Consider the following 17,260-nt stretch of genomic DNA (forward strand, 5'->3'; position numbering starts at 1 on the left):
TCTCCGCATCCGCCGCGAGGAGGGCGCGCGGAGCGGGGGCCCCCGAGGTGGCTCTGCTCCGCAGGCCTCACTCTCCCCGCCGCTTGTCACCTCTCCTCGGCCTCTGGAAGCTCTAGGAGAAAACCGGACCGCGGTTGGTGCCCGTGGAGGATGTTTGGAAGCAATTTACACTCGCACTAACACTTGGTTTAGGAGAGAGCCTTCCGCATCCGCCGCGAGGAGGGCGCGCGGAGCGGGGGCCCCCGAGGTGGCTCTGCTCCGCAGGCCTCACTCTCCCCGCCGCTTGTCACCTCTCCTCGGCCTCTGGAAGCTCTAGGAGAAAACCGGACCGCGGTTGGTGCCCGTGGAGGATGTTTGGAAGCAATTTACACTCGCACTAACACTTGGTTTAGGAGAGAGCCTGGGGGAGGGCGCGGGAAGGGCCTCCTGACGCTGCCAGAGTTCCCAGTCTCTTTGCAACTCAGATCTTGAGATTTATGGAATCGGGAAGGGAGGGCAGGGCGGAGATGAAGTTGGTGTTGCTGTCTATATATAGCCTCAGATTAGCCTCTTAATCCAGCCTTCATTCAACTGTGATGTGTAGCCCCGAGCTTCGTGGGTAAATGGCAGAAGAGGAAAGGTGAATGCAAGTGTATACCCTTACTGTGGCTCAGAAAGAAGACTTGTTTGCTAAGATATGTAGTCAGCCATTCCTCCAAGGTGAACATCCAAGCTATTGACGACATCTGTGAAAGCTTCTGTAGAAATGACTGTTTACAGGTTTACTGGTGTTTCTCTACAGAATGGTGTTGATATTTCTCCCAAGACTCATTTGTGTCAAAGAGAAATATTTGAATCATTATGTAGATGGTCTCTGTTAAGCATCCCCGGAACCACTCTTCCTTCCCCCAGTGCGTGTATAAAGTTAATGCATTTTCCTCTGGCCTTCCGCCTTCATTTTGCTTCTGAAATCCCCGGAAGATGTTTATTATTACTTGCCTTTAACAAAAGTCTCTCCTAAACTCCAGCTGCCTCCTACCAAGGCTCCAGCTTTGAGATGGGGGTAGAGTGGCAGAGCTGAGCCCGAACTTCTCACATGAAAATGGTTTAAAATTATTCGTCTTAATGTATGACAAAGAAACTTTTGTTTGGTGATGCTTTCATAATGATGTGTCTGTTCAAAGGAGTAGAAAGGCTTTTGAGAGTGACCAATATTTTGTAACACGTAGAATACTGTTACTGCCACAGTTGCAGTTGATTTATAATGTGTCACGCAAAAGGAACTCACAAATTTAAAAGAATGTGTGTGGAATAACCTCAGCCTGTGATATCTTCCCAGCAGATGCAGAGGCAGAATTGGGTGTTTCTCTTCGAGTATTTCCATCTCTAGTGCCAAATCTGAGCCATGGTTACTTGAAGGTCACACCTGTTTGTCTCACTGGGGTTCCTCAAGGATAGCAGCTTATTAACTATTTTCTTGTGCTTTAGGACACCTGGGTGGTATTTAGGCCTCTGTGACTACATCACTTCTGTCAATGTAGAGTCAATGACGTTTAACAACAAAGGAAAAACTAACATTCGCCTAGAAATTCATGCAAATCATATATGTTCAGTTTCAATTTCTAGGACTAGATACCTAATGGATACTGTTTTTCAGGTTATATTAATCGTTTGTTACAATGTAAATATTGAATGCACGGTTAAGATTCACTAATGAATATACTAGAATGTATTCATATGTTAGAATTGTATTGATAACAAAGTAGCTACTCATATTGAGTAATCTGTTCCTGATGTTATGCCAGACAGTGCATAGGATTATTCTAATCACTGTTACAACAACCCAGGAATTAGCCAGTATTATTCCCATTTATGCAAACAAGAGAACTGAAAGTAAGGAAAGTTAACTTTGCCTACAGCCCATTAAAAGTGTCAAAGCCAGAATTGGAACCTAGATTTATCTGTCTCTAAAATCATTTCCCTATATTTCCATGATTGTCTTTTTTACAGAAAAGGGAACATACACACAGTTACATAATAGAATTTTCATGACACTCTTTTTCTTGTTCAACTTCTTGGAAATAATCATTTCTGAAATGTATGAAATACTCTTACTACTGCTGCTCTAGACTTTCTCTGGCCTATTACAGTGGATTTCTAAGAAGCCTGCTTTTCTCTGACCTCTCATCCAGCTAATTCAAGGAACTCTCAATAAAAAAAAAAAAAAAAAAAAAAAAAAAAAAAAAAACATTGAGCACCCATCCTGTTACTGGCTTTCTACTGGTTATAAAATGAGGCTCCAGCTTGTGGTCCCAGTGGGCATTTCCAGTCAGCCAGCCACTCCCACATTCCAGCCCTAAGGCCACCAGGCTGTTCCCTAACCTGCCAGTCATTTCCAGACCTTTGTTTCTGCTCTTCTCTTCCTGGAATGACCTCCCTTCCTTCTTCACCCAGTCTCCTCCCCACATCTGATGAACTATTCAACTCTGTTACTTAAATCTAGCTGTTTCTCTTTGCCTTTTGCCTTCACCTCTCCTCCCCTCTAATGATTCACCATTAAACACCCTTCTTCCTGTCTCTCAATGAGGAGGTAAATAGTCTTTGCACAGGGATGGGATTGACATGGACCCAAGTCCTATTGTTGGATCCTCTAATTCTTTCTTATCTTCTTACAGGCCCCCACCGTCCTTCTCTCACCCTCTGCATTAGCATCTTGTTCAAGTATCTGGACATCCGTGAAAATGACTGAGCACTTTCTCATCACATTCTGTTACAGTTTTTATTAACTTGTTTCATGACTTCTTGTTCTAATGTAAAAATTAATTCAGCTGAATTGATCTTTATTTCTCAAGATATAACTTGGTATCTTGCACTTGGTGTGTGCTCAGTACATGCTGAACTGAATTCACTTGATCTCTAAGTTATTTTAGGTGGATTTGTTTCCCTACTTGACTAATCCTTCCTGGCAGTGTGTGGTGATGTGGCACTAAGCACATACAACCATAAGCAGAGGCAGAGTCTTTAAATATTTCGAGTCTGAGGCTTCTTGACATTCTAGTGAATGCCATCACTAAGAAAAAAAAAACGCTCCAGCACCCCTTACAGCCTTGGCGTACCGTATCTGGATGAGTCCAGTCACGCCTCTGGTCTCCAGCTCTCTCTCTGCCTTAGGAAAAGAGTTTGCTTTCTGTTGCAGGGATAGTTTGTGTGTTTTTCAAGTTTTGAGCATTGTATCTTTCAGGGTACTGTTTTACTTGCCGTTGGCTTCTTTTCTTATACTTTACGCTAGCTAGGTACATTTCCAACTGGCTGCTTGATGATATTAAAGAAATTACTTTTTTCAGGTTTGAAACAATATTATGAATATATTTTCAAACGATCCCTTATCTTTCAGAAATGTATATTGGATGCAAAGAGAGAATGATAGGCATTTGGGATTTGCTTTAGTATACTTCTGTGACATGGAGAGATAAGAACCGGGTGTGAATTTAAATGAGACAAACGCACTATGTTGTGGTTGAAGCGGGTGACAGGCAGCTTCATTCCACTCCCCCTACTTTGGGGCGTGTTTGCGATTGTCCTTGGTGAGGTTTTTCAAAGGAAAGTTTGGAAGTATTACAAACCCTAAGAAATTATTTTGTTTTTTTCCACAAAAACCTAAGGAAATAACTTGAATACGAGCATCACATCTCCATACTTGGAATGTGGCTTTCGTGGTATTCATTGTTAGAACACCCTAAATCCGCTGAGGACTGTTTTGCGAACAGTGCATTTCCCTAAGCACATCACATTTCAACTTCTCTACGAAACTAAGAGGTAGGTGACCTTATTCAGTGCTGCTTCCCAGGGTTATGAGTATCTTACCAGCAGTTAACCTCCATTTGTTTGGGAAACTGAGAAAGTGATCTCCAGACAAGTCTGAAGAAGGAGTACAGATGCATTTAGTTCAGCTAAGAAAAATCAAGTTGTGGCAATAGTGATTTTCTTCCATGCCTCCTCCCAAGCCAAGTTGGAAGGTATTCCCCCCAAAATACAAAAACCGTTATGAACAGTATCAGCCTTGTTAGGATAGCTATATTAAATCAGACCAGGCTCCGGACAAGCTGTGCTTTGTTTCTAGGCTCTTACCACGGTTTGCTTAGCTGAATCCTTACTTGGACACCTACTTTCTAATTCTTGTAGCTTTATAGTTTATTTCTTGATGTTTAAAATTTGGGGGTGCAGATGATGGGCAGCCCCATAGTACAGTGCTTGCTCAACATGCATGAGGCCCTGGGTTTGACCCCCACCACAGCCAAAATTTCTTTCTTTTGTATTTTGTGTGTGTTAAATATTTTCTAACATGTCTTCCTGAACTTTGTTTGAAAGATATTTAGAGAGCATTTAATTGATACAAAACCTGCCAATCTTAGCAGGTCACATACAAGATTACTTTCTGTTCTTAACTTACTGCACTGCCTGCGTATTAAGACTGTGGATCTCTTTACCGAGCATCTTTTGGGCAGTTAGATGTCAGGTGCAGTGATTGGCCTGTTCTAAATGTGCCATGTGTTGGGTAAAGAGTGCCAGAAATGCTCAGATAGTCATATCTGTAAGCTATCTCGTTTGACAACAAAGGTTTAGGTCACTCACTGAGTGATCCAGCCTTTGTTATATACTGAAGAGACAGTGCTCTCTTTATTTATTCTTGAATTTTAACATAAGGTGTTTCCTTTCTTTCTTTTTTTTTGTCTGTGTGTGTATTTGGAATCGAACTCGGGTCCTTGTGCAAAGGCAGGCGGCAGCACCACTGAGCTAAGTCCCTGGTCCTCCTTTCTTTTTTTTTTTTTAATGCCAAAAATAAAGAAAAAATGTCTATAACATTTTAAAATATAATATTAAATGTCTATGTTAGATAGTATAATACTTTAGCTATTTATAGCCCTTTTAACTCTAGAAGTATTCATAGTTTAGTAGGAAAACAATAGTTTGTATAAGATGGAAATTATAGTTGGTTTTTTTCATATTTCAACATTTTTATGCTAGAGGAGGACCTTTAGAAACAGTCGTTAGATATACTGTTATTTTTGAGGATTTCCAAATAAATGCTAAGGAAAGCCCTGGGCCAGAAGTGGGCAATAACAAAGTCTAACAGCATGATAATAGCGCTCTACACAGTAGGGAAGGTATCCTAAGCTACTACAGAGTGTGCAGTCCCATAATGGTCTACCATCATCCTTTTCTTTTTGTTTATTCATTCATAGATCTTTAATGCTTTCCAAACTAATCTGGATAGCTTCCTAGATTTATGGTCATTTCCATGGGGGGAAATAAAGAAGTGACCTGTTTTTTCTCAGTGTGCAAAGTAATAGAATGGAGCTGTAATAAACAGGAAGAAGAACCCCAAGTTGATGGTGCAAAGGAAACTGCTGCTTAGAGGAAGAGGATGTACAACTGGTGGTTGAGAGTGTGAAGAGTTGCTTTTGTTAGAGTTGAGCCTCTGCAGGAAACAATTAAAAAACTGGATCCTATAGAGTTAGAGAAATTGTGGTGCAATAAATTTCTTGATATTTATATGTCCCTAAGAGGCAGTATTTTTTGTCAAATCTTCGTTTTAATGATAAGTGGTTATTTTCCTTAATAGAACTCCATGGAGAACTTGTTTTGCATTTTAGAGGTAACGTATGCTAATTCAGTTTATCCAAGTACTCAACCAGACTTTAATTTTTATGCTCTACTCTAATTCTAAACTATAAAATCTATGAAGCAAATAATGAAAAAGCTGCCTTCAGGAATCATATAATGTTCCAACACCTTGCAGCAGCTTTGGCTCTCCGGAAAGTGCCCTGCGTGGAGAATAGAGTTGATGAGGTTCTGGCCCCAATTCTTCCATCTGTGACAACTCCAGATGGGCAGGGATCTTTGTGCTTTGCTTTCTGCTGTGTCACCAGTGTTAAAATGAAATGTGTGGCCTCAGCCAGTTGGTTTGACATCCATGGTAGATCCATGGTTTTCAAAGTGTTCCATTCCTCCTTCATGTCAATTATGAGTTACAAAGTAAAAAACGCCTCTATTAAAATAATAGTGCAGCCACAAGGCAAATGCATGCTGTATTCTGTATTTTAGCACCGCGAAGATCATCAGTACTTGTATCCACATACTTCCAGATGTGTTGTCAGCACTCGAACAAACTCCGCCTACTAGATAGTGACCACCATGAAGCTTGTCCAGTCCGGTTGCTGTTGCCTCTAATTGCGCATGTTTGGGCCTTGCTGACAATGTAATTGACAGGATTTGTAGTACTGCACTGGTCTTCGTTTTTATTTATTTATTTTTTTCCTTTCAATTTGAATTCAGGTGGTCTCCTTCTACACAATGTTACCAAGGAATGCATCCCCATGACCTCGATGTGCAATAGCCCATGAAGTCCTAGGCTGGCTTTTGCATTTTTAACCAGTTCCTGTTTTCATTGTATAAGGGACGTGTGTGTGTGTGTGTGTGTGTGTGTGTGTGTGTGTGTTTGTGTCCCCTTCCTTCATGTCAAGGTCCACCTTCTGTAGACAGGGTTGGGCACGTCCTGCCCCTGTCACATCTGGAATGATGAGGCTTAAGTTTCTTGGTTGGAAGAATTAGTAAAACCAAATGTTTGGACTCATGCCCACCACTACCTTTGAGCTTCCTGGGGATAATTATCATGTTTGATTTTTTTGCTGTGCTGGGGGTTGAACCCATGGTCTTTGCACAAAGCTACATCCTTGCCCCACTCTCCTTTATTTCGAGACAGGGTGTCACTAAGTTACTAAATTGTTCAGGCCTCAGTGTCCCCAGAACTTGGGATTACATGCATGCATCACCAGCACACCCATCCAACCACCCATCCCACCACCTACCACCATGGTTTTCACACAGTTTCAACAAAGCAGAATTCTCTCCCACTGGTTAGCAGATGAGGGTTTTGTTTTTGGTTTTTTTCCAAGAAGATCTTGTATTCTTTCCTTTTTTTGTTTGTTTGTTTGTTTGTTTGTTTGTTTTTTGAAACAGGTTCTCACCATGTAGTTCAGACTGCTCTGGAACTCACTGTGTAGACCAGGCTGGTCTGGAACTCAGTGATCCTCCTGCCTCAGCCTCCCAAGTGCTAGGATTACAGGAGTGTACCACCACACCCAGCTCTTTCCTTCTTGATTAAAACTGAAGAGAAGGATACATTTCAACACTTTTCTGTAATAACTGACCTTCTGACTGCCCATTGGAGCCAGTAGGCACAAACTCACCATCAGTTCTGTCAGGCCTCTACAAAGTGACCTGTTTGCCCTGTGTTTCACATTCTGCTCCTTGCTGGTTCTCATCTCCTGGTTTTCTGCCTTGCTAAGGGAGGCCTTTGATGTGTGTGCTGTCCCCGCAAGCTTCATGCTCCAAGTAGAAAGGAAATCTCACATAAAAATCATCTTTCTTGGGACCTGGGATTTAGCTCCATGGCACTGCACCTGCCTTGCAAGTGCAAGGTCCTGAATTCTACTCCCAGTACCACCACCCCCAAAAGAAATCATCTTTCTCCTGAGCTAAGTCAGGCTCAAAATCTAGTGAACTATCTTCAGTGAAGCAGCATTTTTCTGAAGAAATGAGCCCTCAGATGTGAGAAGACTCTTTATAAATACTCCCTTTTCCTTTTCCTCATTATAGGTGAAAATCTCAAATGTGTAATCCTTTTTTAAAAGGTTCCATAAGACAGTGCGCTAAAGTGTTTTTTAAATATTTCCACGGGGTGGCACTGGGACATAAAGGCATAGTGAGAGGCTTAGAAGTAAATATAAATTTTTGTTTTATATCCTTCTACATTGTGTTAATGCTTGCTGTTGCTTTGCACCCAGTTCAGAGTTTAAAGAGGCTAATTAAAATAAAAATATAAAGCCATTTTTTCTAAGCTTAAAAATATAATGTGTTAATTGGATTTTGATTTTTTTCAGTATGTAAAAACTCAAGAATTAAGGATTTTATAGTATACATCAATGTGTGTAATCTATATGGTAACCTTAACTTTAAAATAAATGATTTTTAAGAGTTCTTTTATCTACCACAGGATTTTTTCTTTACACCTTTGTTAAATAAGCAAGTGCTATATACATTATCATATGTAAAATGTATGAGATTAATATTTATATGAAATAAATACAATGAGAAAATCACAAGCATTGCCCATTACCCAAGCATAATGGGTAAAATAAGCTCGGATCTTGGCAGATACACAACTTCCAAATCATCTTGTAAAGTTATATATTTACTCTGGTGATATTTCTATTAATACATTTTTCAATTGCTTTTGAAAAGTATATATTAGCTTTTAATACCATATATAAAAATCAAGCTCATTGATTTATAGTCTCCTCTCACTTTCAGTTGTCAACTTGATCACCTAGTCCTTGGTTTCCTTTCAGTTTCAGCATTTCATTATAAATGCGTGCAAAAGGGTGTGTGTGCCAGGAGATACGGTGTGGCTGAATACTGAAATGGACAGGCAGCCAGCTTCAAGGGCCACATGCTTTACTGGGTTGGACTCTGAAATATCTCTGATGATAGCTGAGGTTAAACCTTCTGTCGCACAGCAAATTTTTCATTATGGAGGATAATTAAAAGAATACCTTATAGACTGGGGGAGATTCTTTTAAAAAGGGAGGTTTCAGAACCTTACTAATTAAGAGTATTGATTAGTGGCAATGTTCTATATTTTTGAGGGGAAAAGATATTTCAGTGAGTAAATCTGGAGTGCACATTTTAGTCCGTTAAATTGCTGTGTAACATAGTGTGCATACCTGTGTATTGTTTTGATATTTTTTAATATGCAGAAAACTTATGGGTTTCACTGAAAAAGTTTTAAACTTTTCTGTTCAGGAGTCAATGTTTTCTTTATGTTTTGAATTAGTGATGGTTAGATTTGGTTTTCAAAGCTTCAGTTCTTTCGCTGTACATGTGCGTGCACATTTTCTATTGTTTACTCTTCATTGTGGTGATCTTAATGATTGATTTCATGCTCTACATTTCTACATTGCTCCTCACACAAGACAGCAAAGTGGAAAAATATTTATGGCGGGACTCACAGAGAGCATAGGGCATGGGTAAGCAGCTTGTGGATCACTTAGGCCAAGGGTTTCCTGTAGACCAGGTTTGCAGCACGGTGAAGCATGGCCTCTTCTGATACTTTAGTAACAGCATTTAAAATGTTTCTTGTCTGGTACTCAGGAATAATGTATCCGGTATGGACATCTTCATGTCCAAAGGTAATTTGTTCTTTTCCTGGAATGCATAATCAGTACAGCTGAGTTGTTTCCTATTTTACAGCTGAGCAGTTTCTGAGGGATTTGGTAAATTGTGTTACCTTTCTCTCTTGCAAGGAGCCCCAGAAAATACAAAATCTCCATGGCATTCAGCTTCCTGAGCTTTTTTTGTTTTCCAGATCCCTAGAAGGCATATGGCTTCCTCTGATTTGCCTTTGCTCTTTAGCTCTATGTATATGTAATTATTTTTATTTCTGAATGATCCTAGAGTAAATTGTGTATACTGCATCCCTTTATTTCAATGTACATTTCTTTAAAGCGTTACTTTTCTTACAGAATACACAATGCAATAGTAAAATTCAAAGAATTTAACATAGCTGCCATAGTTGTCTTGTCTTTATCTGGAACAGCTTTTTAGTCTTTGTTTTTTTAGAGGTAATGAAAAACAGGACATTTGTTTAGAAAAAATGTTCCTGGATAGGGATTTGTTTCTTCATGATTAGATTCAAGTCATGCATCTTTATCTGGAAAACCACATGAATAATATCATGTGCTATGATTGTCCCTTTCTCTGGTTAAAGTATTGTCTTGTTTCTCCAATGTGTAGTTACTCCTTTTGCCTTGCTAATTTATGTCAGAATACTTTGAGGCTACATTTGTGTCCTGTAGCCCATCACCCAATACTACCCCACACATACATTCAGATTTAGCATATGTTGGTGAACCTTGCATGAGTCAATTTTTGGTGTGATGATTGGAAAATGGTAAATTTTCTAACTCTGTGTTGCCCTTTCTCCCCAGTTACTCTCCTTTCCATTGTGTACTAATCAGTTCTTTACTTCAGAATGAACATAAAGTGATATAAATGTGGTCCTTTGAGCTCTTACTTTATTCTGTAGATTATTAGTCATTGTTTTCCTTGAAGTATTTTGGTGATAAGTTGTCCTGTTATAGGGCAGTCAAATTGTCCTTAAGGTGCTTCTGTGTTGTTTTAATCTTTTGATTTTTATTTTCAGCTCCCTGACACAAGATGTCTAGAATCAGTAAATGTTCCTTGCTCCAACCTTGGAATCAGCCTTTTTTCAAGGACTATTGGTTTCTTTTAGTAGAAAGTTATATCTAATAACAGAGAATATTATTAAGATCATGTCTAAATACCATTTGTCTTCATGCAAGAATACCATTGCTTGTAACTCTTGGAATTGGTTCAAATTTCAGGAGAGGGTAAAGTTTCACACACGTGTGTGTGTGTGTGTGTGTGTGTGGTTTTTTTGAAATAGGGTCTCACTATGTAGTTGAGACTGAACTGGAACTCACTATGTAGCTCAGCTTGGTCTCGAACTCACAGTGATCCTCCTACCTCAGCCTCCTGAGTGCTGGGATTACAGGTGTGTGCCACCACGCCCAGCTAAATATATATAATTATCAAGTTATAGAAGTGACCTCTATATTTATATGGTAGAAAATCCAGAGAAGCATAGATAAGAGGAATAGAGTATCTCCTTGTGCCCACTGCTCATTTAATGCTACTGTATTTATGTAGTCAAGATCATATCATGTAAATGAAATTTGTCATTCTGCTGAATGTACTTAGCATATATTGTTTTCTCCAAGTAATAAAAATAAGACAATTTCACTTTTAGTGTTATATTGCATTTTAAAATTTCTGTTTTCTTTGTCTTTTTCTTCCTGTTCATTATTGCAACTTCCTAAAGTAGGAAAAGTTTATCCATTGATACTCACCTTCCTTCTTTTATGCATCTCTCCTTAACTTTCTTTTCTTTTTGTTTTAGTATTGGGTATCAAACTCTCGGGTCCTTGTGCTTTCGAGGCAGGTGGCAGAACCACTGAGCTAAATCCCTGGCGTCCTTAAATTTATTTTGCCTCTTCACCACTATTCTCAGGAATATCATAAGATCTAAAATTATCAATGTAGAAATACATCCGTTAGTATCAGAGACTGGGAAAGTTGATTTTGTGCATTTAAAAATACATGTTTTGGGATTTGTTGTTGTTGTTTGAGACAGGATCTTGCTATGAATGTAGTGCAGACTGGCCTTGAACTTGCTCTGTATCCCAGCCTGGCCTCCTGAAAGCTAGGATTCCAGGCATGCACCACCATGCCTGTCTTGTAAATATGTATACTGTTTTGGTTGTTACTTTAAAGAAGATTTTTTCTAATCATACTTTTCCTTTCAGATAAAATTATCTAGTAAGTATAAATTTGTTTTGTCTGAATCTGCACTTGGCAGATATAGACAAGCCATTCAGGAGACTATCTGCTTCGTCCCTGGTCTGGAATGTTCAGTCCCTGTCACGCTTGCCGCTCCTAAGAGCAGGGCCACCTCTGTTCCATTTCATCCAGTGTAGCTTGCAGTCTTAACGCTGTGACTTTTGGGACCAAATAATCTTCACTGGAGGGCTTTGCTGTGAATGGAGGCTGTAGGGTGTTCGGTGTTGCCAAGTGCCCCCCTCAGGGATAAAATTATCACTTATTCTTGATAAGTTCTATTCTAATTCATACACAGAGTTGGAATCCAAATATACTTGGTGTGTTGAAACCACAACTGGGCATTTAGCAGTCCTTGGTCACTTCCTTGTGTTACACTAGTTTCCTCAAAATTTTCAGGATTTACAATTTTTAATATTGTAACTATGTAGTGGTTATCATAATCATGTTATCTGGTAGACAGAGATTCTCAGAATCTTGTCTAGATCAGAGGTTTGGGGGCATTTTGCTATGAAAATACCCTGAAACGTATTTGAGAGATGAGTTGACTAAAAGTCAATGTATATTATCCAATTGGAAATATTCTTCACTGAAAAATTTGTTTGTAAATTTTTGGAAGAAACATTAAATTTCATAGTTTTTGACAAAAAATGTTTTTGTTATTTAGTATTAAATAGGATAAGAATGAAGGGGCAGGCATGTAACAGCAATTATGTTTGTATTACAGAAAAGAATATGAGTATTTATAAACTTATAGTTAGACTATTTGCTATTTTAAATTTTTTTAAAAATTTAAGCCTTAAAACTAGAATTGTTAGAATATTTAATTAATCTTTTAGAAGAGGGTGGATTTTGAGCATAAAGAGGCTGTTAGTTACAAAACCAAGGTGATAGGGATTTTGGGGGGTACTGGGGTAAAATTGGGTCCTTACGCTTGGTGAGGCAGGATGTGGAACCACTGAGCTAAATCCCCAGCCCACCAAGAAAAGGATATTAAGCAAGATAATGTTATTCTGGGCAACAAATTGAGTGTTTTTATAGGCATATATTTAGTTGATTGCGAGTATTAATAATTTAAACTTATAGAGCCAAATTAATTATTTTTGTTTCTTTGGAAAGAATTTTGTTACATTGTTATCAACTTCCAAGTTTCCTGGGTCCTACATGTTCTTTAAAGGATTTCATGATGCTGCTCTTATAGTTTTAGCTTTAATGGAAAGGAGAATTGTTTGTAATTATGGATAATTTATAATTTTTTTCTTTCAAAAATTGTCCTGCTCATTTAGAATATGAATTAGAAGGTGATTCTTAGACTCTTGTTACTCAACACAAAGAACTTCATGAGATACCTCAGTTTTATGGAGTTGTGTTTTGGTGTTTTTTTTTACCTTTATGAAACATTTTCTCCTTTGGGAGTGATGTTATTACTTTATACTTTTTAGATTCTGAAATCCTTTTCTTCTAAAGTCTTAAAGAGTATTGACTAAATACACAGGTTTCTTTGCAGTGTGATGAATTTTTTTTCTTGTCCACTGTACCCATGGCAAAATGATCCTTAGTGCTACTTTATTTGAAATATATTAATCAGAAATTCCTATTCTTTGTGTTTTCACATTTTTTAAGCCTTTGTATTTTTAGCTGTAAGGGTTGCCTTAGAACTGCGTTACCCAACAGAGTAGCTGTTAGTCACATAGACTATTTCAATTTAAAATTTAATCAATAAAAATGAAATAAAATTAAACATCCCTTCCTTAGTCATACCACAATAGCCAGTGTGTCCAGTGAGCACCTTGGACAGTATGTTTACCACAGTATGATAATGTAATAATAGAGGGTATGATTGTAATGTAGAATGAATGGTTCCATTATCACAAATGGTTCTGTTGGATACACTGCCTAGAACCTTTAGAGCTTTCAATGATACAAACAGCCTGCTGCGGCAAGCATGCCATAGGTTCACCACCACTGGCCTTGAATATGGTTCACAAACTGAGCTGAGCCCAATCAGGGCTACTATCTGTTTTGCTGGTGAAATTTTATTGGAATGCAGCCGTGGCCATATGTTTGCATATAGTTTGTGGCTGCTTTCAACTGTTTACAGCAGAACTGCCTAGTTAGAACAAACCATGTAGCCCACAGAGTTTAAAATGCTTTCTCTGTCCTTTTATCGTGACCCTTGCTTTGAAGTGTACATGTCAGAAGGTTGAGATTGTATGACTAGCACAATTATTGTATGCATAGCTTATGTTAATGGTATGGTCTATCTTTACAAGACAGATTTTCCTAGTTTAAAGAAAACCAGTCAAAAACAGTATAAGCAGGGCATAGTATAGGCAGATGGCATACGCCTGTGATCCTACCACTCTGAGAGGCTGAGACAGGAGGATCACAAGTTCAAGCCCAGCCTGGGCAACCTAGTGACTAAGAAAAAGAAAAGATAAGGAAAAAGGGCTGAGTATGTAGCTCAGTGAGAACTGGGTTCAATCTTTAATACACAAAAGAGTATCAGACCAAAACTTTGTGTTAAATAGTTAAAAATAATCACTTCTTTATCAGATAGTTGGAAGATTAAATCCTCCTCTCATCAGCTACTTTCTAAAATAGAATTAAAGAGAGAAGAACACCAGGCAAGACTGTTTTAACAGTCAGCATTCAGGGTGCCTGTCCCTTACAATGGGCTGGGCAGCTAGCAGTTTAGTGCCACAAGATCTGTGCTTGCTGCTGCCCCTTGCCACCCCTGAGCCCTGAGTCTGGGAGTTAAGGGATGGGATTTGCTGAGCAGGGGGACAGTCCTGTTATAGAGTCAGGTAGGTGACACATACAGCATAGCAGACCCAAAACTGTCTCTTCAAACCTTTCAGTTTAGATTCGAACAGGAGTTTTTTCTTCAAGTGTTTAATTCATTAATAACTAGTTTCCAAATTTTTGATCCATTAATTATTTTTCTGTTGCTCCTTTATCTTCTGAGATAACCCAGAAATATAGTTTCTTATATGACATGCTGAAAACCATTTTGTTTGCCATTTTATATGTGAATTTTATACTGTTTCAAACCATAGAGCTGTTGCATTTTGTTGGGACAGGAGATTTTATTGTCTGTTTGACTTACACTTGATCTGACTTAATGGAAGCCAGATCATGATGTATACATTGTTCCTCAGATGAATTTATCTTTGAGGATTCTATTAAACTCTTTTTTTTTTAACTGTCATATTTTTAGTTAGTTGATGTCAAGTTGTATGGGATGTAATAAACATAAACTTTTGACTTTGTCCTATCAGAAGTGCCTTTGTTACTCTCTGTTATTTTCTGAGGCTTGAGCTCTCACTTTTTTTATTATTATTATTATTATTACAAGTGCCCCAGCTTGTCTGGGCCAGGCTTTTGTATGTGCTCAATGAGGACCTTATAAAGGCTGACCCTCACTGGAGCAGATCACAGTGCAGCCCAGAGCTAAATTTAGAGGGATGCCATGCCTCTGCCCCAAAATAGTAACAGCTGAGAGATAGATACTTAGTGAACACAGTTATCTTCGGTCTTTCACTACCTGCGTGAGTTTTTTTATTTTGCTTTACATATCGCTGGTGTGTATGTTAAGATCTTTGCGTCCTCCACAGAGAATATGTTGAGGGTATGGAGAGTAAGCCTCTAAAACTGAGCTATGAAGAAAAACTTCTATGTTTCAAAAAGCCAAGGGTTAGAAACACAGTAGTTCTCTCATGATGTATATTTATGGCAATTTTCCAGCATTAGAAAAAGGTGCAAAGATAAAATTTAATCAGGAATTCCATGAGTTTGTATTTCAGTGCAAAAAGAAGTTTTAAAGAAGGTTCACACTAATGTTTTTTAAGTTGCAAAATAAAAACATCTGTAGAGTAACTGCTTGCATGTTCACCCGCTAAAGATATTTTAAGCTATTTGAACTTTTTTTTTTTAAGTTTCAGAGTGAAGCCTTAAACTCTTTTAACAAGTTTTTTGTTCAGTTTCATTTTTTCCTTAAAATAAGCATGTGTTTAGAACAGTACTTGTCCAGTTTGGGAGGTGAGGGAAACATACAATGTCATCACTTTTGCACCACTTAAATGTTTGCCCATCCAGAGTTAATGATGGAAACCCCAATGGGGAACTTTCTGAATGAGTTTTGTCGTGAGTATAAATGATGTATTAGAAGCTCTGTTTCCAACATCTATCAATGAAATGAGATTACATTGATGAGTTTATAGCATTTGTAACTATTTCAAAATGTACCTGTTGCCACATGTACAAAGAACAAATTAAAATTAAAAATCGCTTTCTGTACCTTTACTCTGCTGATACGGCTATTGTTTAACTCTCACATTGTATTAGAGGTATTTGGATTTTATGTCTTCCACTAGGCTCCTTCAAGTTGATTCTAGCTTAGTTACCTATTGGTCTCAAAGTAATGTGCGAGTTCATTTTACTTTATAAAACTGATAAGAATTCCTTCAGCTCAAATGTTAAATTGTGTTTTGCTACTTTATTTGTAATTAGTTTCCCTTTGATTTTTTGAGACATGGTCTTGCTATATACTACACTTCATACTGCCTTATTCTCAATTGTTAAGACATCTTATGGAGCAAATTCTGCATATTGTTAGCCTTAAGTTTTACTTGTGTATATTATTTTACTCCTGTTTAGCCAGTAAAGTTATGGTTTACACTCTTCTAGCTAGTTGCTTCTTTGCCTACAAAGGAAAGGAAAGCCTTGAACACCCTTCCATATCAGTAGAACAGCTTATTTGATGAGTATTTTATAAATGCCTTCCATGTCCATCCAGTTTTTAGGTATGAAAGACATAGTACTGCATAAAACCTTATTGAGGTTACCCTCACTGAGGTGGCTCTCATGAGAGAAAGTAACCATAGAGAAACAGATAATAGTAGAATGGCAGGAAGGTACAAAGGATCCTGAAAAAAATAAAGCTAGGTAAGAAGAAAAAGTGACAAGGATCCACTTTTGTCAGAATGGTCCAGAGGCCTCTCTGAAAAGGAGGCCTTTGAATAAATGCAGGAAATGAGCCATGAGCCATGGAAGGCTAGGGATGCCTTCCGGAAAGAGAGACAGGCACAGAGCCTCAAAACTAGACCTCATACGCTCTGTCAGAAGCAAAGTGAGAAGGGCAGTGTGGCTGGAATGCAATGAGTGATGGAAAAGGGGTGTCTTCTATGTATATATCTTGAAATGGAGCCAAGGTAAGAAGTGCAGCACATTTTCTGATTCATCTGTTTACAAGGCTGCATGATGTTCCCGGCAGTAGCTAAATGACAGCTTATTTACCCAGACTCACATTTATGGGCAATTTAACTTTCCATTTTGTTCATGAGTCCAGTAATGCTACAGTTAAACCCTTTTACAAATAGATATATATTTGCATCCTCCTTGGGTTTAACTGTAGGATTGATGCCTAGTACAGGAATTGCTGAGCCACAGGTTATATCCATGTGAGTATTTATAGATTTTCTCCATATGTTCCCCAGAACGTATTACATGGAGTCCAGCCTCTGCCAAAGTTAATGTCTGTCCTTTGCCAGCACTTTAATGTTTTTGCTAGTTCAGTAGTTAAAAAAGTATTTTCGTATGTGTTTGAATTTAAACATACACTGATAGTTCTATATTTATATGAAGTAATTATTTTAAAATACTTAATGTTTATTTTCTTTTTCTTTTTCAGAAATTTTATGAATAAGCATCAGAAGCCAGTGCTAACAGGCCAGCGGTTCAAAACTCGGAAAAGGGGTAGGTTGGGTTCTGTATTTATGTTTATAGATAAAGTTAATGTTTA

General features: G+C 38.3%; 1 protein-coding gene across 1 annotated transcript in view; it reads left to right on the forward strand.

Moving 5' to 3' along the window:
• Bzw2 (basic leucine zipper and W2 domains 2) overlaps window positions 1-17,260 on the forward strand; it is a 58,680-nt gene that overhangs the window by 1,357 nt on the left and 40,063 nt on the right. Inside the window, exon 2 of the mRNA XM_010643337.3 lies at window positions 17,150-17,214. Within this exon, the coding sequence (XP_010641639.1) occupies window positions 17,157-17,214 (58 nt within the window). The 5' untranslated portion in view covers window positions 17,150-17,156. The remainder of the gene's footprint in view (window positions 1-17,149; window positions 17,215-17,260) is intronic.

The sequence above is a fragment of the Fukomys damarensis genome, unplaced genomic scaffold, assembly GCF_012274545.1.
Source record: "Fukomys damarensis isolate Sample0158 unplaced genomic scaffold, DMR_v1.0_HiC HiC_scaffold_4, whole genome shotgun sequence".
NCBI classification, from domain to species: domain Eukaryota; kingdom Metazoa; phylum Chordata; class Mammalia; order Rodentia; family Bathyergidae; genus Fukomys; species Fukomys damarensis.